Source organism: Rhipicephalus sanguineus, chromosome 1, assembly GCF_013339695.2.
Source record: "Rhipicephalus sanguineus isolate Rsan-2018 chromosome 1, BIME_Rsan_1.4, whole genome shotgun sequence".
Classification (NCBI taxonomy): Eukaryota; Metazoa; Arthropoda; class Arachnida; order Ixodida; family Ixodidae; genus Rhipicephalus; species Rhipicephalus sanguineus.
Window position 1 is genome coordinate 316,406,033 of NC_051176.1, and position 14,709 is coordinate 316,420,741.

Below are 14,709 nucleotides of genomic sequence, written 5' to 3' on the forward strand. Positions count from 1 at the left end.
CCAGTGTATAGAAATATCTAAAATAGAAAACAGGCCCTTATACGTAGCTTATCTAGATATCACCGGGGCGTATGACAACGTTAATCAGGAAATTTTGTGGGATATATTGAAGGAAGTGGGCATAGGTGACGACTGCGTACAGCTTTTGAGGGAAATATACCGAGGAAATACAGTTTGTATAGAATGGGAAGGAATAAGTAGCAAGGACAGCGTTGAAATTAGCAAGGGGCTGAGACAGGGATGCCCTTTGTCCCCGCTGTTATTCATGCTGTACATGGCGAGAATGGAAAAAGCGCTAGAAGGTAGCAACATTGGATTTAATTTGTCACACAAACAGGTCGGAGCGATGGTTGAGCAGAAGCTTCCAGGTCTATTTTATGCTGATGATATTGTCTTATTTGCGGACAGTCAAGATGATATACAGCGACTGGCAGATATATGCGGAAGGGAGTGTGAGGCTCTAGGACTAGGATTTAGTGCAACAAAATGTGGATTGATGGTATTCAATGATCACGGAGACCATACGGTATTAATACAGGGCCAAAAAATACCGAGGGTAAGCGAGTACAAGTACCTCGGAGTATGGGTAAATGAGGGGGATAGATATATGGAGGTACAAGAGAAAGCATCGGTAGCCAAGGGAAAGAGGAATGCTGCAATTATGAAGCACAGAGCTTTATGGGGATACAATAGGTACGAGGTGCTTCGAGGGCTGTGGAAGGGTGTGATGGTTCCGGGGCTTACATTTGGGAACTCAGTGGTGTGCATGAAGTCAGAGGTGCAATCAGGAATGGATGTAAATCAAAGGACGGTGGGCCGCCTCGCGTTGGGCGCTCACGGGAAGACGACAAATGAGGCGGTAAAGGGTGATATGGGATGGACAGGCTTTGAAGTGAGGGAAGCGCAGAGCAAAATGAGATTCGAAGAGAGGCTGAGGAAAATGAAGGAGAGTAGATGGGCAGAGAAGGTTTTCAGGTATTTGTATAGAAAAAGCGTTGACACGCAGTGGAGAAAAAGAACTAGTAGGCTCACCAGTAAATATACGGCTGGCAGTGCGGGCGATATGGCAACAAGGAGCATTAAGCGGAAGGTCAGAGAGGCGGAGAGGACTTATTGGATGACAGCGATGGAAAAGAAGCCGGCTCTGAGTAACTACCGAAAAGGAAAAAACGAAATAAGGAGGGAAAGGTTTTATGATAATTCAAGGGGAAGCGCTTTACTGTTTGAAGCAAGGTCGGGCTGCCTTAGAACGCGTAGTTATAAAGCGAGATTTAGTAACGAAGAAGAACAATGTACATGCTGCGGGGGAACTAAGGAAACGATGGAACATGTACTGATTGAATGTGGCGATATTCACCCAGGTATACGTGTGGGCACGAGTCTACATGAAGCCTTGGGTTTTAGGGACAACAACGGAAAGCTGAACACGTCTGCGATAGAAATAAGTAAGAGACGGTTAGAGTATTGGTGGCAGAAAAGTAGAGATAAAGAACAAAAATAAATAATGGGGGAAAAATAAGGTCATTCTGCCTTAAGAGGCAGAGAGATGGACCGTGAATTTATATTTTTTGGTATAACATAGATTTAATCAATGTAGATAAGGTATTTGGCCAACATGAAACAAGGAAGCTTTTTTTTTTTTTCTTTTTTTTTTTTTTTTTTCTTCGAGCCTGGTGGCAGACATGTCACCGCCCCGTTTTAAAGGGGACGCTCATAGCATCCATCCATCCATCCATCCTTCCAGTGAAACTCGTGGACCCACCCGCGCACGTCACCCGGCCTCCCCTCTCCCGCGGAACTCGTGAACCCGCCCGTTCTCCTGTTGCGCGCGTGGACGGCGACGCGGCGTGGGCGGCGTGGGCGCGGACCTTTTTGCTTGTCGTTCGCTGCGTGTGCATCAGAACAGCGTCCCTCTCGGTTCCCGCTGCTAGACAGGAGATGGACGACGGCAACGGCAAACGAGAGCGCAAAACGATTACAATCGAACAGGAGGCGGCTATGTTGAAAGCCGTTGAGTCCGGCGTCAAGAAGAAAAAAGTTGCCGAAGATTTCGGCGTAGCGTTTGTGGGGATCGAGAGCGTCCTCCTACCTGGCGCCTCGTTCCCCAGCTGCCGCGCGTGTGCCGGCCGCGTAGCCCGGGCGCACTTAGGCTACAGTGTACTAGAAGGGGGCAGTGGAACGAACGGAGCGGCCGCGCCGCATCTCGGGTGATGCTCCGACGGGCGACTGTAGCGGCGGCGCTGTAGTCACTTTGTACTGAAGCTGTGGAGAGCGTCTGCATTTGGCGCGCGCTCGTCGCAGCCTACGAAAGCGTGTAATTGCGCGTTTTGAGCGCGTTTAATGCATTACTGAGCTTCAATCGGTGTCTCAACGCCTGCTACGCGCCATGGTGCATGAGTGAATATGCACGCAGGCCAAAATTCCGCCGAGATATTCCCTGTTCTTGGAGCCTGCCGATCCCCAAAGAAGGTGACAATCGGATTTTGCGCACATGCATCTAGCTGCTCACTGATTGCTGTGCGGTTTGCAAGCAGCACTTCGAGCCGCGATACACTATAAGTGACTACGAACACTGACTACGAAGAAATAACAAACCAGCGACGAAAGCCTACAATCCTTCTGCCGGCAGTCTCTACGATATATCCAGAGCATTGATCTCTGTATGAGCTCCAACGCGCTCGACTGTTTCATGAGTGACCTGAGTACAAATGACTCTATCGCAACATTTATATTAGTGACGGCTGAGTTCTGCCAGTTTTGCGCTGTTTATTTAATGCTGGCAGGCTATCTTGTTTCAACAGCGTGCTTCCGCGGTTACGATGCATCGGTTATGCGACCTCTGAGGGCTTAAAATACCAATAAGGCGAGCCAGGAAGCCGAGCCGAAGGCGCGTGTTCACCTCCGAGGCACAAACTTCAGGCATCAGGGCTTATCTCATATAATAATAATATCTGGGGTTTAACGTCCCAAAACCACTCTATGATTATGAGAGACGCCGTAGTGGAGGGCTCCGGAAATTTCGACCACCTGGGGTTCTTTAACGTGCACCTAAATCTAAGTACACGGGCCTCAAACATTTTCGCCTCCATCGAAAATACAGCCGCCGCGGCCGGGAGGGGCTTATCTCAAGCATATTAAAATGCACAGATGTAAATATAGCCCGTCGGTTATTCTGCCTAAATTCATTACAGCCAGTTCTCATTTTCAATGGACAGCTTATATTGCACTTTTCCTGATCTTCTATTGATGCCATCAAAAATCTTCTTTTTGACAACGTTTTGTATTGTAATTTCATTGCTTTATCTGCAAAGTGTCAAAATTGAAACCAGGAGGGGCGGTTGTGCTCTATGCTTTGCGAGATTATGTTCATATATATATATATATATATATATATATATATATATATATATATATATATATATATATATATATATATACATACACCCGCATATATACGGACAGTAAAGTATCCCATCCGGCGCCTAGCAATTAATAACAATATCCGTGCAACGCACCGAAGGACAACCGTTATTTGTGCCGGTCGAGTTAACTTTGCGTTCCAATACCTTTGAGCCCTCGTAATGTCGAAGTCACATTTACAGCCCATTTGTAAAAATACGCACCGTACACGCAGCTTCGCCAACGCGCGGTAAATGTTCGGTGTGCTTTCGGCACAATATCAGCACACAGCTTTCTGAGCACAGTTAAATTCCATTAGAGCAGCTCAGTTACTCTGAATAAACTAGACGCCGAATCAGCACCAGAAGAAAGCATTAAGACAGAAGAAATCAGAATAAGGCACGCCCTTTTTGTTTCCTCTGTCTCTTTCTTCTGGCGGTCGTTCGGCGTCTAGTTAATTGAGAGCAATTGTTCTAAATATCCCAGTAATGAATTCGGCTCAGTTACACTGAGATCGTGAATATTCACGGTCGGTGTCAGCCTGGTTTTATTTTTATATTTTGTGTACTTTCCAGCAGTCACTTCGGCTACAAGAACTGATTTGCAGTATCTCTCAAAGGCATATATGAAGCAAGCATCTATTAAAAGCTTTGAAGTTTCGTCCATAAAGGCGTACGACGACAATTCCTATGCTTAATAATGATAGACACGCAACGAAAGCCACATCAGTGCCGATTAGCCGGGTGCCGCTGACGCGTCCAGCAGTTTAGCGGCACGTTCTAGCGCGCGGCGCCGCGCGCCTTCAGTACCGAGCGACTGCAGCGCCGCCGCTACGGTCGACGCGGAAGGCATCAGGCGGCGAGGCGCGTTCACGCCACTCGACAGTTCTAGTACACTCTACTTAGGCACCGGCAATCGCCAAGATGGCGGCCAGGGCGCCTCTTTGTCTGGGCGAGCCAAGCGTCGGCTCCGTCCCGCGCTGGCACACTGACCTCCATTAAAAAGGCTGGACGGCGCATCCTCGCTCTGCGAGGCGGGCGCTTGTGAAGCCACCGGAAGGTGCCCTGTTTGTCCCGGAAGCCGGCGTCTTCTGTGCGTTTCAGTCGCGTAATTCAAATATTCTCGGGTGGCAGCTGTTGTTATGATCGTTTTTATTTTTTATTTTTTCAAACTCTGCGATTACGCCTCACTTTAGACGCCGACGAACGCTACACAAGAGATGACAGACGCCGTGCCAACACCGTCCGAATACGGCGGAGTGCTGCAACGTACAAAATGCGTAAAAAGTAATGCAACTTTGAAGTACTTCCGCGTGAAATGTTTTCCCTGACGACTTTTTCGGTCGATTCGTACAGTTTACTGCGCTACAAGCAGGTATTTCTTTAAAAAAGAAGAGAAAAGCTCTTTTCCGGGACAAAAACGGCGGCTTCCGGTGGCTTCACGCCCGCGTGCTCGATGCGCCATCCAGCTCCTCCTAGTGGAGATCAGTGCGCTGGCATGTCCGGGCCACGGTCCGGGCACGCTACGCGGGCGCGCTGCGCGGGCCTACGTCACAACGCAGCGCCATTCCCCATTGGGCCGCTGGTGACATCCTCCTCTCCAACGAGCTAAGATGCGCCCGACGATTCGCTCGTGGCGGCAGATGCTCTCAGGCTAGCACGAGAGGTTGACGCGCTGCTCTAGCAGGCGGCTTCTCGTTCGTGTGCTCGACCGCTGCCCTTTGTGTGGTAGTCCTAGCGCCGCTGGCAAGCGTACTCGTTCGGTCTTGCGGAGTTCCCCTTACGGCCTGCAAGCCTGTGAGTGTCGTACTGTGCTGCATCTTGGGTTAATAAACCCGTTGTTGTTGTTACCCTGCCTCGTGCGTGGTTTCTGCGCCGTGTCGGAGAAAACGACGAACCCGGCCGCAGCGTCGTCGCACGCGGCGGCAGTGGAGAACGTCGCGTCCCTACACGGTCGCGCTCGTAGGTAAGCCTAGTGCAAACCTATCTCCACACGTTGAGCACGGTACCGCGAGCGTGTAATCGACCGAATTCTACTCAATATGAGCATGAAGCGCGACAGCAAGCACAATCGCAAACTGCTTCCGACATGCCTCATTTGGCGTCAACAGCGGCGGTGACAGCGAAGATATCGGTGCTGCCGCCAATGAGGGTGCCGCGGGTGACCAAGACCTGGCGTCGTGGGACGCTCTCCTTGACGCCGGAGTTGTGCCCGACTGCGACACCTTCTGCACGTACGTTAGTGCCGATGCTGACGCGGTGACAACCGAAGAGCTGACGGTGACAGGGGTGGTGAATGACAGTGACGAATGTGTCGACGACATCCCGGAGTTGGTGAACCCGATGTTCCGACGTCCACGCAAGCGCTGGATGCGGCAGACCCGCTGCGCCGCTTCTTCGGCGCTCACGATGACGGCGAGGACGGACTCGACATAGCGGCAGCGGCCGAAAAAGCCATCATCCGTCTGAGGAAGACACGGCAGAAGTCTATTAAGGACTATTTTTCTGCTAAGTGAGCCGCCAGCTGGTGTGCCAAGTTTGGCGTGAATAAAGTAGCAGTTCTTTGCTGTTCTTTCTTTTGCTAGTTTTTCTCCGTGCGACGGCCGTTTTTCGTTTGCGTGGCGGGCTGCTGTGGCACTTGGTGGTCAGTACAGCCTCTCTTGCGTGCTAATTGTCGGTAGAAATGGATATTGGCTATAACGAACTAATGGTTATAACGAAGTAATTACGACTCCCCCTTCAACTTCGTTATAACGAGGTTTTACTGTATACCAAAATTCGCCTAGCAGGGGATCAGTGTATGACGAACACGATTCACTGGTCATGACATGAATAACGCAAAATACCTGTCGCGTACATTATGAAACACTTTCTGTCAGTCACGCGTGGCACATACGCGCATACCAGAGTTCATGTTATGCGGGTATGTGCCACAGGTGATACAGTCTACACCAACACAGTCACCCCGAACACACACAAATTGACACGCAAGGATGCAAGGAAAGTGATAATAATAATTGTTGAGGTTTTATGTCCCAAAACCACGATATGATTATGAGAGACGCCGTAGCGAAGAGCTCCGGAAATTTTGACCATCTGGTATTCTTTAACATGCACCGAGATCGCACAGTGCACGGACATCTAGCATTTTGCCTCCATCAAAATTCGACCGTCGCAGCCGGGATCGAACTCGCGACCTTTGAGTCCGCAGCCGAGCGCCGTAACCGCTACACCACCGCGGCGGACGCAAGGAAAGTGAGGAAGCTGAAGACAGAACATCCCTGGAAGACGCTCAACTACTATCCACTCGTCCACGTGGCCTGCAACGTGGACCACATGGATTAGGCAAAAACCGGGGACAATGCTTCCTACAATAAATCTGCCGAGAGTACCAGGCCTCTCATCATTACCGATGACTCCAACATTGATTTATAAAGACCCAACAATGCCTGGTCCTTATACTGCATGGATGACGCTTGGATGTGGACAGGGCATCAATAGACCTCGCTGTGACGTCCAGGACAGGAGGCATCATAGATCATTTCGTCATAAGAGGCATCCCGGATTTCCACCAGCTGTACGATACCTCGCACTGCACTAGACTCCTCGGAACTGCAATCACGAATGGATCCGATAACTAGTCCGGTCAAGCTGCTGGTGCTCACTGATCACGGTGATAACCTTGTTCAAGAACTGTCAAGAACCCCTCCTACACATACACACACGTTCGTGAAACATGTGTGCGTTCTCCGTCATAATGGACAAGTATAAGCATAACAACTGTAACGCAACTGTAACAACTGTGACTGTAACGTACGTGCAGTGCGCCTGCACGTGCCACTCGGCTGCGTACCATATATCTAGGGAAACTTTCCTGAATGAAGCTTATACCCGGTCACACTGGCAAATGTAGTGTCATTTTGAGCGAGTGCACTTACGCTCATAGAGTGTCACTTTGGCGGCGCGCTGCTACACAAGAAAGAGAAGTGTGCTTTGCAAATGATGGCGGTGGCGATTGGTGGTTTAGTAGCGCGGCATATATTTGTTATTTTTGGCAATGCTCGCTGTTTAATAGCGTATTATGGGCATGAACATAATATACAATAAACTTTGCGCGTAAATGAAGTAAATATTGCAACCGCATAACATCATTGGTCATCGCGGGCCGAGACAAGACAGTGTCATATCAAAGACGAATCGAAAACAAAAATGGCGCACTCCGGTGCGGAAGGGAAGCGTAGTGGTGACAGGCGTTTTGAGCGTGTTTTGGCAGCACTCATTTGCTCCTCCCAAAGGCGTATGAGGGCCCGTGTCTCTGCGTCGGACCATGCGTGCACGTTGTCTTCGTGGAAGTGGCACCTGTGGCACACGCCATCGCAAATGACTAAAGAATGACTGACCTACACATGTGCAAGGAAGTAAACAACACGACAGCAAGGCCATTGCACGGCATGTGCTCCCGCAACCCCCTAGCGGACGTGACCGCAAAGTACACGAGGGCGAGAGTAGCGAGGTTTTTTGTTGTAGTATGATTTGTTTGAATACACGGCAGTATTCCTAATAACGAGAACGATGGTTTAAAAATACCATGATCGCCACGTTTTGCATTAGCGTATTCATGTGCAAGCAACTGTTACCGAGGCTAGACACTCCATCGCAGCGAAGTGAGTTTGGCGAACGCATTTGCTGGCAAGTGTACTTTGCAGCGAGTGTCACTAAGCGTTCCTGTGTGACAGCGGGCAAATGACACTAGCGGCGAAGTGCACTCCCTCAATGTGCACTTAAGTTGCCCTGTGTGACAGGGTTATTAGTTGCGAGTAACGCCTGTCCTGTGCATCTCTGTTCCTTCTTTGTCCTGTTCAGATTTGTGCTATCCAGTTTTAAAGAATATAAGCACTACATATCAGCTTACCACGTCTGGTGTTGGTAACACCCATGTTGCTGTTGGCATCGTTACACAACTGTAAACAACTGCTTACATAATACATATGCGACTCTTCAACATATGAGTGTGCGTATACCACTTCCACATTTCTCTAGCGTCATTCCGTAACGTTTCGCTCAATGTGGAAAATTACGCCACAGTCGCTATCCCGCGCATGCATCGCATAACATCGATTCCCACGGTATGTAGCATCTCCCGAATTTTTTTTCTGTGGAACACTTTGCAGCGTTAATAGTTTTTTGTCCTCAGCGAGGGCACCAGTGAACTTCCTCTCCTCCTTTGAAAACTAGTGTTCATATGCACTATCGTGGTAGCAGGCTGCATACCGAGTAGCACCGCATAAGCCAGAGCAATATCGCTCACAGCATTTCACGCACGCCACTTTTTATCACCGAGTGTTATCGCCTGTGTCCTGCCGTTTTGCCACTTGCAATTATGTATCGCTGCAACTTATTCCCCATTTTTAATGCTTATTCACCTGGATAAAAACTTCCCTGCTCTCGTACTTGGACCAGTGGTGGGAAACCTGCACCAATTGCGCCAATCTGCGCCAACTAGCAATTGCTGCTCCACACTGCTCCAAAAGGGTCTTTTTTGCCTAATTTGCGCCATCGCTGCGCCACAACGTGGTTTTAGGAACCGAAACTAATGTTTCGTGGACAGCGCGCTTCGTGAGTGGATGTACATCGTGGTCGCCATCTTGAGCTGCTGCATTTGTTAATGGCGCCACTAGCGTCCCAGCCGTCGTGATAGCCGACGCAATCCAATTCAGTATCAGTGGCAACGGTACAGCAGCACTAGCACCCTAGCTTAGCAGCACTGCAACCGCGCCGCAACCTTCGCTTTCTGCAAGCGACGCGCACTCCTCGATGCTGATGCTCTAGCGGTCGTGGCAGCGGACGGAGGTCCGTTTGTGTTGTCGCCTAATAAAAGCGTGCAGTATGGTTACGACAGAGCTACGCTTGCTGTGCCGTACGCGTGCGTTTATCGTAATGGCGTGAGTGTAGCGTGGTTTCTGTGTGCACGATCCGCAACGATCAACTCCGCAACAGCGAGCTGCTTTCGTTTCTACAAAGCGGTGCGCGTGGGAACGCGATCTGGCACAACGAGCAGCAACGATCGGCGGCTAAATGCGTGCAGTAGGCCTAAAGCAGCGCGACGCGGACAGTCATGCCCGAGAAGTTAGGTGAATATACTTATTTCGACAGGGTTGTCAGCGATACCTCATACGGCGCGGTCGTCGGCGGCCGCCACCTCACATTCCTTCTTTCTCGATGCTTGCATCGCTGCAATCGCGCGGAAGTAGGAATCATTTATCGACCGATTTCCGTACTTATCGAAAAGGCGGAAGACACTGTAGCGTCAGCAAGTTCAGCGGCGCAGTAAACCTTGATTGCGTAACACGTTATCGCGGCACGCAGTGTAAATATGTGTGTGTGTGTGTGTGTGTGTGTGTGTGTGTGTGTGTGTGTGTGTGTCGGGTGTCGGGTGTCCCAGCTAACTTGTGCCAAAGGTTAAAAAATGCAATATTAGAGGCAGTTGAGTGAAATCATTTACATATTGCTGACAGCCACCTTGCGCACTACAGATATTTTTTTTTTTGTGAATAGTTTGTTAATTAATGGTGAATTCCATTGGCGGATTCGGAGTGGCCGACAAACTCTACGCCAGAGCACTTAACTCCGTGGAGAGCATCCGAAGGAAATCTGCCAATGGAACACAAGCGCCCTCGCCAGAGCAAATGGTAGGGGGCGCTAGCGCACATCTGCTTCGCAAGCGCCTAGCATTCCTCGCGGTTCGCGCAGTTTTCGCCTTCACGGGCGCCAGCGGAGAGAACGGGCGCGGTCGGACAACGCATTTCATCGCACACGCGGTACGCCACGCTCTGCGCACGCGCGGGGAGCTTGCGACTTCCGGTCGAATCCGCCGCTTTTCGCGGAGTAGAGAGAGCTGCTCCGTGGAGTGGATCTGGCGCCGGAGCTGCTCCAGATCTGCCATGAAACATACAGGGAGCACTCTCAATCTGCCAATGGAACAGACTTGCTCCGAATGGAGCAGAAAAACTGCTACCGGAAGTGCTCGAAATCTGCCAATGGAATTCACCATAAGATTACTTAACTGAATTCCTAAATATTGACTTTAGGCAAGAAGTGGGATTTGCAAAGTTCGAAGGCGTCGTCACAAAACCCCGTTGCATTATTTGCGAGAACGAAAGTCTCACGTGGGTACCATTTCTTCCGAGCTCTAAAGAAACCCGAGAAATACGAAAAAAAAAACACGTTACTAGCGCTTTCGCGAGCCGCGATTGTGCTGCTCTCAGCCGTGGTTTGAGCGAACGAAATCGGCTGCGGCCGCGACTCGCCGGCTTCGTCACAGCTAATTGCAGCGGTAGGCCGATAAGTTGGCGGTCGTTTCTTGGCCCGTGTCAGCCAGTTGGCGCGTGTGACGGTGCAAGTTTTAGCGAGCGCGGGCCAAGCAACAACCGCCAATTTATCGGCCTACCGCTGCAACGGAACCGACGAGTCGCGGCCGCCGCTGATTTCGTTCGGTCAAACCACGGCTATGGTGGCTACCATGGCTGAGAGCAGCACGATCACGGCGCGCGAGTGCGCTAGTCACGTTGAATTTTTTTTTTCGCGGGCTTTCTTTGCAGCTTGGCTAAATTTCTAGGCAGCTTGGCGAAATTCTAGGCTAAATTTTCTTCCTCTATGTGTTTCATGAAAAGTCCGTGCCTGCTCCAAACACAGAGGTAGCTGCTCCAATGGCTGCTCCAAAATGCTGGAAGGCATTCCCACCACTGGACCCATTACTATTTACTGGCCGCAGGTCAAAACGTCATGTAGTTTAGTTGGCAGAAAGAAAAAAAGATATTACCCTATTGGAAATTCATCCACCATGAGTAATGGTGGATTCCACCATCCACAATTATGGTGGATTATGGTGCTGGAAGATGGTGGAACGTCGTGTATGCTGGATGCTGGCGTATGATGGATGCTGGAGAACGACGGAGCGTAAAACGGCTCTACAGCGTCGGCACCATCGTGCCTAGCCGTCACACATAAATAATCGTATAGAAGGTGATGTAGAAAGCACTAGTACAAAAAAAGAAAAAAAAACTTCCGCCACCGGGAATCGAACGTCTGACCTGCGGATCCCGAGCCGAGTACTTTACCACTACGCCACGCTGACACTTGCATGGCGACTTGCAAAATGACTAGTCAACATACTAATACACCGTTTGGCTTCAGCTTTGTATGTCTCATACTGGAGACAGACGCGATCTTCACATTCTACTAAAATTTGCGTAGTTATTAAACGCAAACAAACTGCTGCCGGTAACGAATGGCACGTCGATAATGGCAACAACGCTAACTTTCTTTTAGAATTCACAACGTAACTCCAAAGAAATATGTCAAGTGGAGCGAGGAGCGCGAGTATAGTCAACCGGGTGTTACTGCGAAGTTTTAATAGCCGTTTCTCGCTTTTTCCAAAGTGCGACATGTGCAGAGGCTTTCTGTCGACTCTAATCTCATTCGATAAATACGCGCGTACAATTGATTGAGTATTGTGATGTTTTTTTTTTTTTTTCACGCAACGTACAGCGCAGCCGTGCCAGCGCACTGATCTGACGCTGTATTATTAGCTACAACTGCATAACAGCTGGGCCAAAACAAGTGCAGCGCGCGGGAAAAATATGCCATCATATTGGTTCAGTAAGGCGTACGAATTGACAACTCTACGTTCTCGCATACGTGTCAGAGAAGTGCTGGTGAGTGCGACCGGCGGCGTCTGCTGGTAGCACGTCGCATCGATGCTCATCGCTTCTTGTGCGGACACCGTACACAAGAAAACAATGCTTCATTTAGGTCAGCCGATGCCACAGGTGCGCTGTAAAGTCATTCGTACTCACCGGAATCGTGTATACTGAAACCAGAAGCGCCGATAACACGTAGACGGACTCGGTCGCTACGCTATGCCTAACCTTTGGTGTAATCATGGTGGTAGAATATGATGGTGGTAGTCATACTTGGTGGGGCTTATCTCAACGCAGGCTGAAGGTAAAAGTTTGTGCATTTTAGCTTTGCATGCACTTTCACTATTACCTTAAAGTGCCGCTGAGGTAAGTGAGTGTGCAAGAATTGCCAGAGTTGCGTTTCAAGCGTGACGGCATCAAGCGGAGGCTGTTTTCTGGTCTCCCCGCTGGAAGGACTCATTTACTTCTCGGCAAATGCGCGGCGATGTAACACAGTTACTGTCGCTGTTCACACCGACACTTCTAGACTTGTACATCAAAATGCAGCAGCATATCGCGGATGTAAACCTGATAAGTACGTGCGTAAAATGTAAACATTCACGGCTGCTGTGCTCCAGAAAATTTGTGGCGGTTATTGGCGCCGCATGAATAAAAAAAAATAGTGCTGTAAAGCTTAATGATCGGTGTTGGCTTCTTTGAACTGCATATATTTGTGCACATTCAAGAGGAAAACATTAGAACTGACAGCGACTTCACATAATGTCACGTTAACTTCCATCATGCCACCGTCATCCACCATGCTTCCATCCTGCCACCGTCATCCAGCTTGTTCACCAAGTCATCCACCAAAACATGTTTTGCTCGTCACCATCAGCCAGCATTTTCCACTTAACACCAAAAGAAGCTCGCCACCACCACCACCATCTGCCACCATTTTTTCCACTCTCACCATCATCAGCCATTATGACCACCACAGCTTCCACCACATCCACTATTCTTTCCACCTTGTCCACTATTGTTTCCACCATGTCCACCAAGATTGCCAGCATCCACCAACCCAGGATTTTCAATAGGGTATAGTTGAAAAGAAAACACATTCGTACACAAAGCCAGTTTTTAATTTCTCTTAAATTAGGCCTCTTTTATTTTCGCAAAACCAGCACCACGTTTCTGGAGCACTATTTTAACAGTGCATGTGGACTTAATATTTGTCTTTAGTGTCCCTTTTATTTTTTTTTATTGAAAATACCTCAAGGACCCTGTACACAGTGTTTTACATGAGGGGTGGGAAAAACAAACAAGTTAGTTCATATTTACAAACTGTGACTCAACGGAATTCTTGAAATGGAGAGATGCGATGAGCTGGATTGATGGGAGAACGGTTACGCAAAACATGAAAAAACTTATGACAGAGTGAAAGCCTTGCAATTTTGCGGCGCATCTGAACAGTAGGCAGGCCTGCTTTTTTCTTTAGGTTAGTTACACTAGTAGTGTAAGAGTAATCAGAATAAATAAATCTAACTGCGCGGTTTTGTATTGATTCTATTAGATCAGTTAAAAAGCGTTCAGGGGATCCCAGACGGAACAAGCATACTCTAATTTGGGTCGGATTAGTGTTTTGTAAGCTAGTAGTTTCACCAGAGGAGATGCATGTGTTAGATTTCGCTTAAGATAGCCTAAAGCACGCCAGTCACGAATTGCAATCGGACTGGTGTTCCAGAAAGCTAAAATGATGCTTCTTATGACCCTGTGTGCAATCGACACATTGTGAGTCGAGATGGCACAGTTAGGTTTTAGTGACGAAGTAATCACGACGTGCACTAACTACTAGGTATACGATGGACCACTATGGCTTATAGTTATCCAGTACTTTAGGGTCTATGGAAGGTAGGTTAGGGTTTCATCCCAGCCATGTTTAAACTATTAATACATACAGTCGACATAATAATGAGCTGTAACTGTGGTAGCAAATGAAAAAGTTGCGTTCATGAGACGGTAGTAGCACCACATTTAGCCAATGCATTCTTGTTGTCTTATGTACGTCTGCTCGGTTCAATCAACAACTGCATTCCATTTTTCTTTCTTTCTTTCTTTCTTTTGTTTTCAGAGGCAGCAAGTGCAAGGGACGCATTGAATGGCCGATTCTTTGGTGGAAGGCTTGTGAAATCAGAATTGTACGACCAGACACTATATGAGGCAAATGACCTGTCTGGATAATCAACATAGGACGTGTACATATCTCTGTATATACACATTTTCAAAATAAATGAAAACACCTTTGACGTAGACTCACGTAGTGCACTGTTATGTGGAATGAAGAAAATGTTCCCTGCTGCCATTGTCTCGAAGCTGAAGCTGGGAACGTTTTGTTATGTACACTGGTGCCGAGCACAGAGAACACAAAAGCAGCCTACTTATGACACTCGTTTTGTATTAATAAGGTATTCTTGTGTCCCTTCGTGGTAGGTGGATTATTAGCAGTTCAAAAAACAAGCGGCAGTCCACTAGGAAATTGCCACAGTCTCGGTTGCCGATTGCGTGTGTGTGGCTCCCGTTCCGCCTAGAGTTATGGTATATGGCTCCATTAGGAGCCAGAGTAGCACTTGTTTTAA

General features: G+C 48.7%; 1 protein-coding gene across 1 annotated transcript in view; it reads left to right on the forward strand.

Annotated features, from left to right (window-relative positions):
* Nucleotides 1-14,380, forward strand: part of LOC119379462 (poly(U)-binding-splicing factor half pint) — a gene marked incomplete in the record, with an annotated part of 282,418 nt that extends 268,038 nt beyond the window's left edge. Inside the window, 1 exon segment of the mRNA XM_037648765.2 lies at nt 14,205-14,380. Within this exon segment, the coding sequence (XP_037504693.1) occupies nt 14,205-14,314 (110 nt within the window).
* Between the last annotated feature and the right edge of the window lie 329 nt (nt 14,381-14,709).